At 37.3% G+C, this 7,187-nt stretch overlaps 1 protein-coding gene across 1 annotated transcript; it reads left to right on the forward strand.

The window, feature by feature from the left end:
• The first annotated feature begins 3,494 nt into the window (after positions 1 to 3,494).
• On the forward strand, positions 3,495 to 5,498 carry LOC128870341 (uncharacterized). Its single transcript, XM_054112953.1, has 3 exons — positions 3,495 to 3,615; positions 3,802 to 4,473; positions 4,864 to 5,498. The coding sequence occupies exons 1-3, from the start codon at positions 3,495 to 3,497 to the stop codon at positions 5,496 to 5,498; spliced, it is 1,428 nt and encodes a 475-aa protein (XP_053968928.1).
• The last annotated feature ends 1,689 nt before the right edge of the window (positions 5,499 to 7,187 follow it).

The following is a 7,187-nucleotide window of genomic DNA, read 5'->3' on the forward strand; positions in this document are numbered from 1 at the left end:
GCAACGGTTCTACTGTCCACTAAGCATGCACCTCTTCCATTTACGGCAGAAGAAATAAATATTCTAAAAGATATTGAAAAAATATTGTAATTTTTCCATCAAATTAGTGAAAGAATTTGTGGCGGAACGTATGTGACAATTTCATTAATTATACCTTTGACATATGGCCTGTACCGAAAAATACTAAGTCTATCACCACAATTGCAAACTCAGGAAGGAGAGACAATGAAAAATATATTATTGGAGTCCATTTCAAAACGGCTGTCTACGTACGAGGAACGAATTGTGACGAGAATAGCAACAATAATAGATCCGAGGTTTAAAAGAGATGGATTTCAGCAAATTGTGAATGCTGAGGAAGCAGAAAAACTTTTGGAAAATGAATTGGTGAATTGCACTAGTGAGGAAATCCCCATCAACGCCGATTTGGACCTCAGCACCAAGACGCAGGACTCCTTCCTTGATTTCTTAGATCACCGTGCCAACGATAAACGTGGAAATGCGCGCTCTAATGCCATAATCGTCAAGCGGCAGTATTTGGAGAGAGCTCTAGCTCCTCAAGATATGGATCCCCTATTATGGATTAAGGTGAAATTAAATAATTAATTATTGATAAACAACATCTAATTTTTAACATTAAATTTTATTACAGGTTAACCAGATGGACTTTCCATGTATGATTAAGTTAATTTCAAGATATTTGTGCATCCCCGCAACATCTGTCGAGTCCGAAAGGGCGTTTAGCAAAGCGGGACAAATTGTTTCTGACAGAAGAACGCGACTTAAGGAAGAGAACATAAACGTTCTTTTATTTTTAAATCAAAATCTTTGGATTAAGTAATATTCTTAAATGAAACAATCTTTATATGTATATATGTACATGAAAATATGTATGAAAACTTAAAAAGGATTCCTAAGCAAATTATCTTGTTATTAACAAAAAATTAATAAAATAATCTAACAAAATATTAGATTTTTTTTAGCATCAAATCAAACAACTGTTGCACTGTTTTTTCTTGACTATCGATCCACCATCGATCCACTATCGATAGTACTATCGTCACTATCGATGGCGTCCACTATCGATATTTCTCCACCTCTAGTGCGTATATGCACACTTGATGCCCTAGCCTATGTACGTACATATATGTGTTTTGACACATCCATATGTATGTGACAAATGGCAACCCTGCGACAAGGAGCAGAAGTCACAGGAGTGAACAAGCGAGTAGGGAGTAGTTGTGAAGCAGCCGTAAAGCGAAGACGTTCATTTTGACATAAATACAAATACTGTAAACTATAAATTTTATAATTACTGATTCTTCATTTTTACCTAAATACAAATACTATAAACTACAAATTTGACAATTACTTATTGTTCATTTTTACATGGGGGCTCAACCTCCGAACAAAATACTGGGAAAAAGTCAAAGCATGAGAAAGTTCGAGAATGCCTATATGTAGATCAAGCAAAAAGAAGTGTAAAGCAGCAACAGAAGTTCAGTTAGAAGTCGAAGAGAAAAAAATAGAACCGAAACCGGTAGAAGTTCAGTTGGAAGTTGAAAAAAGTGGGAAGCCGCAAGCAACAAAGAAAAGTCAAGAAGAAGGGGAAGAAGACGATTCGAAGCTAGAGTCAGCAGCAAAAATTTCAGTGGAAGTTGAGAAAATTAGATTAAAGTTGATAGAGTCTGAAGATTTTAACGTGAACAATATTCAGTCAACATCAAGTGTATGCAGTAATTCGGCAAATTCAGTTGAATTTCTCGAAATGTTAAGAATTCTAGAAGCCAATAGGAGCGTAACAGTCGAACAATTTGCAAAAATTATACCAGATTATGACGGTATAACAGTTCCAATCAGAACGTGGCTGGAGAATTTCAACGAAAATGCGTCTGCGTACGATTTAACGGAAAAACAGAAGTATGTGAATGCAAGAAATAAGATGAGAGGAACAGCCAAATTGTTCCTCGAAACGGTCAGCGTCTCAAACTATGAAGCTTTATGTGAAGCACTAGTCGAAGAGTTTGACGTGATACTTAGCAGTGCCGACGTTCATCAGAAGTTGATACAACGGAAAAAGAGAAATGAAGAGAATTTTCACGAGTACGTACTTCAAATGAGGAAGCTAGCAGCGCTAGGAACGGTGGAAGATGAATCAGTCATTCGATATATCGTGGATGGTCTAAAGGTACGTGACGACTTGAAATACCCTTTATATAGCGCCAAAACTTTTAAAGAGCTGCGAGATCGTTTCGAAGTTATACAGCAGATGAGCGGCAATCAAATCAACAACCTGGTAGAGCAAAAGCAAAACTACGCGAAGCCAGCGCAGAAGGGCAGAGACGGCGGCAGCGAACTGCGTGGAGTTTCGAAACAACATTGTTTCAACTGCGGGTCAACTTCACACGTACGGTCACAATGCGAAGCAGAGACAAAATGTTTCAAGTGCAATGGTAGTGGGCACATTGCAAAAAATTGTGACAAATCGAACGGGAAGAGGACAGTAAGCATAATAACGAATGACAAGAGAAACAAGAGAATGCAGATCAACAACAAATATTTTTCATGTCTGATTGATACTGACGCAGATGTATCGCTGATTCAGCAAACTGTGTATGAGAAACATTTTAGCAATTTGGAATTGAGTAAAAGTTCGGCGAAATTGTATGGTTTGGGGAAATGTAACAACTGCGGTTAAAGGTGCACTCAAAGCAGAAGTTTTGGTGGATAAGATAAAATCCGATCATACATTCCTTGTTTTAGCTGACAGCAAAATAAGTTGCGAGGTGATTGTGGGCTACGATTTCATTCAGCAGTTCCAATTGGAATTTAATTCCGATGGGTATTTTTTTTCTGAAAAAATTGATCAGAAACACGATGGGACATTTCAGTGTGTATACAATGTTGTAGAATCGGGGCACGAAATTGACGTTGCACCACAGTACAGAGAAGTTGTAATGAAATTAATCAATAATTATAAACCGGTTGCTAACCCTGCTGTACACCCTATTCAATTAAGAATTGTAACAAAGGGAAATCTACTAAACTTTAATGAGAGTCCAACTCGAATGTCTGGAGCAGAGCGTGGCGTTGTTAAAAAGCAAATTGAGGAATGGTTAGAAAAGGGTATAGTGCGTGAATCCACTGCAAATATAGCTAGCAAAGTCGTCCTAGCAAAAAAGAAAGATGGCAGTTATCGTGTTTGCATAGACTATAGGAAACTGAATGCCAATGTTTTAAAATACCGATTCCCTGTACCGATTATTGACGAGGCTTTAGAGAAAATGCAGTGAGCTAGATTTTTTTCAGTGATGGACCTGAAAAATGGTTTTTTCCACGTCCCTATCGAAGAAAGTAGCCAAAAGTTCACGGCATTCGTTACGAAAGAGGGTTTATATGAATTTACTAGGGCACCATTTGGTTTCTGCAACTCACCGGCGGTGTTCGTTCGGTACGTTATGTATATTTTTCAGCAGCTTATAAACGAGGGAATAATGGAAATGTATGTAGACGACATAGTAGTTTTTGGTCAAACAAGCGATGAATGCCTTACAAATGTGCGAAAAGTGTTGCAAACAGCAGAACCTTACGGCTTGCAAATTAAATGGGCTAAGTGTAAGTACTTAAGAGATAAAATTAGCTTCTTGGGGCACGAAATTCAGAATGGCAACATATGGCCAGGTAAAGATAAAATAAAAGCTGTTAAAAATTTTCCTATGCCGAAAAATATTAGAGGAGTTCAAGCGTTTTTAGGATTAACTGGATATTTTAGAAAGTTTATCCAAAATTATGCAACTAAAGCTAGGCCACTAACGCAGTTATTGAAAAAAGATGCAGCATTTGTAATGGGTGTCACAGAACAGCAAGCAGTACAGAAGTTGAAGGCAGCACTTACTCAAGACCCCGTTTTAAAGATTTTCAAACAAAACGGAAAAACTCAACTTCATGTCGATGCATCAAAGCATGGCTTTGGGGCAACATTGGTGCAGCAGCATGAGAGCAAGTGGCATCCGGTGTTTTACTGGAGCCGAAAGACGTCACCACAAGAAGGAAAACTTCACAGCTACTTTCTGGAAGTGAAGGCAGCATATCTAGCGACGAAACGTCTTCGTCATTATTTGATGGGTATACGGTTCGACGTAATAACAGATTGCGCAGCGTTTAAGCAGACAGCTGCCAAAAAAGATGTGCCACGTGAAGTAGTTCAGTGGCTCATGTACTTACAAGATTTTGATTTTAATATTGAGCATCGTTCAGCAGATAGAATGAAACACGTAGATACCGTAAGCCGCTATCCGGTTATGGTAATCGAGTCACACATAAAAGCAAAAATTCGTAAAGCGCAGCAAAATGATGAACATCTGAAGGCAGTAACTGTAGTTCTCGAACAGAAACCTTACGCTGACTATGTTTTGAAAAACGGAGTTTTATTTAAACAATTAAAGGGCCTAGAACTGCTCGTTGCACCACGAAGTATGGAAAAGGAAATTATAAGAAATGTCCATAACTTCGGCCATTTCAGCACACAAAAAACGATTCACGTAATTCAACAAGATTATTTTATACCGCATCTCGAAAAAAAGTGAAAGCAAGAGGACTTCCTGCATTGTATTGACAAGGGTGACTCTCCACTATCTACTATCCATATAGACCATTTGGGAATTTTAGATCCTACGGCGAAGAATTTTAAGTATTTTTTTGCGATTGTTGATGGATTTTCGAAATTTGTTTGGATATTTCCGACCAAGTCAACGGACGCAGAGGAAGCAGTAAAGCATTTAAAAACATGGACTACAATATTTGGGAATCCGCAACGAATTGTAAGCGACAGAGGATCAGCTTTTTTATCAAATTTATTTAAAGATTTCTGCAAGGTAAATAAAATCGAGCATATTGCAATAACAACGGGTGTCCCGAGAGGCAACGGACAAATTGAACGCGTCAATAGGTTGGCAAAATTGTCAGCTAATAATTCAGCCAAATGGTATAACTATACAGCGATGGTGCAAAAAGCGATTAACGCACATGTTCATACAACAACAAAATTTACACCTTACGAAATTATGTTTGGTGTAAAAATGAGAAACGAAATGTCTGCCGATATAATTAAGTTGCTCCAAGATGAAATGTTGGTCGCATTCCAAGGGGATCGCAGCAAACTAAGAGAGGAGGCTCGAATCAATATCCAAGCCGTCCAAGAAGTGTATAAACGAAATTTCGACAGGAGGCGTAAAAGTAGTCAGGGATATCAAAAGGCGGATTTGGTGGCGATAAAAGTAACACAGTTTTCAGATAAAAAGTTGGGGAACAAGTTCATCGGGCCTTATAGCGTGGTCAAAGATAAAGGTAATGGGCGGTACGAGGTTGAAAAAGCAGCCGATTTCGCTGGGCCGCACCTTACTTCTACCAGCGTCGACAATATGAAGCTTTGGGCGCATTATGCAGCTGAGAACGACGGGTCATCTGGGACAGATGACGAACAGGATGACCGAATGTGACAAATGGCAACCCTGCGACAAGGAGCAGAAGTCACAGGAGTGAACAAGCGAGTAGGCAGTAGTTGTGAAGCAGCCGTAAAGCGAAGACGTTCATTTTGACATAAATACAAATACTGTAAACTATAAATTTTATAATTACTGATTCTTCATTTTTACCTAAATACAAATACTATAAACTACAAATTTGACAATTACTTATTGTTCATTTTTACATGTATGTATATAATTAATAAATTCTTTATAGAAAACTCTTCATTACCAGGCACACAGGAAGATGGCATATGCAAATATGAATATGTGAATTTTTTATACATATGCTATACTATGGCAACTAGAATCATGGCCTAGCCTATCTGCGTACATATTTGTGTTCTGAACTTCCAGCAAAACAATGCTTATTAATATACACATATGCATGTACATACAACCGCACACGCAGGGCACTCACTTAATTCCTCTAAATACGTACATATGTCGTTCGAAGCCATGATTCAATAATAATAATAATTAAATCATCGTTCGCAGCTAAAATTCTATGCCTAGCGACTACAAGGCTTAACGGCCATCATTCTAGTTCCCATGGTGCTGAACAACAAAAACGCATCATCAAAAAATTCATTGATAAGTTCGAGCTCATATTTCTACGAGCAAAGTACTTTCATTCATAAAACGAGCCGCCATATGCCAATTTTCTCGACCATTCGAAAATAGTCAATATTGGAATATTTCGCATAGAATTATTTGCCAATATTTGGTAAATCTTGAATTTTTATCAAGTCGAGTGGCCGCGACTCCGTACATATGTATGCATCATTATATGTATGTAAATATGTCTTTCTAAATGCTCGATAACCGCAACTGCTGTGCGCCAAGTGCGCGCATGAGCATACAGTAACTTGCAGAAAACAACATAAGTAGCTTATAAAAAAGTTCTGTGTCGGACATTTCAATATTAGAAGTATATTTCCAAACAATTATCTTGTGTTCTCTTATAGGTAAATAGTTAATTAGTATATTACTTTACGTACATATGTAGTTCTTCAATTGATAAAAAGTGCTTAAAACATATGCATATATCTGCAAGGTTAGAAATTTACTCTGAAATCAGAGATTTCAAGGTTACTGCACATATATACAATGCTGTGCCTATTAACCCTAGAACACACACCCAGAAAATACCTCGTAAACACACACCCGGGATACGTTTGTACCCGGGGCCTTATTTTGCGGTTTTTTAATGCTTATTCAACCGATTTCTATGATTTTTTTTTTTGAAATGTATATTTTAATATATAACAAGTATTTTGTCTTTTGTTTCATTCGAATATTCCTACTGGTTCCAGCGATATGGGCAAATAAAGTCAGGACATGCAACAGTGGATTTTTGTTTATGTTGTTGTCCTGATAAATGCAAAACAAACAATTTTTTTACGTTTCCGTTGTTACCAATAATTTTGCAGAAGTAGTAAACAATTCACTAGAAGTCTTCAGTCTTCTTTTATAAATCATTAATAATAAACTTATAAATATTTTTATAGAACAAATTAAAATAAGATCCCTTACTGGCGCAGTCGGTAGGATCCGCGTAACAAGTATTTAAAAAAAAATCGTTTACATTTCAACGATTCATCGCGGAATAAGGAAAATCAATATCATTTTCTCATACGAGGAAAATTAATTTCCTCCCCA

Source organism: Anastrepha ludens, chromosome X (genome assembly GCF_028408465.1).
Source record: "Anastrepha ludens isolate Willacy chromosome X, idAnaLude1.1, whole genome shotgun sequence".
In the NCBI taxonomy this organism is placed as follows: domain Eukaryota; kingdom Metazoa; phylum Arthropoda; class Insecta; order Diptera; family Tephritidae; genus Anastrepha; species Anastrepha ludens.

Coding starts and splice junctions, on each gene's coding strand:
- LOC128870341 (XM_054112953.1), top strand. CDS start 3,495: ATGGAAATGTATGTAGACGACATAGTAGTTTTTGGTCAAACAAGCGAT. Junction 3,616..3,801: donor GCAAATTAAATGGGCTAAGT/GTAAGTACTTAA, acceptor ATGCAACTAAAG/CTAGGCCACTAACGCAGTTA. Junction 4,474..4,863: donor ACTGCTCGTTGCACCACGAA/GTATGGAAAAGG, acceptor ATTTATTTAAAG/ATTTCTGCAAGGTAAATAAA.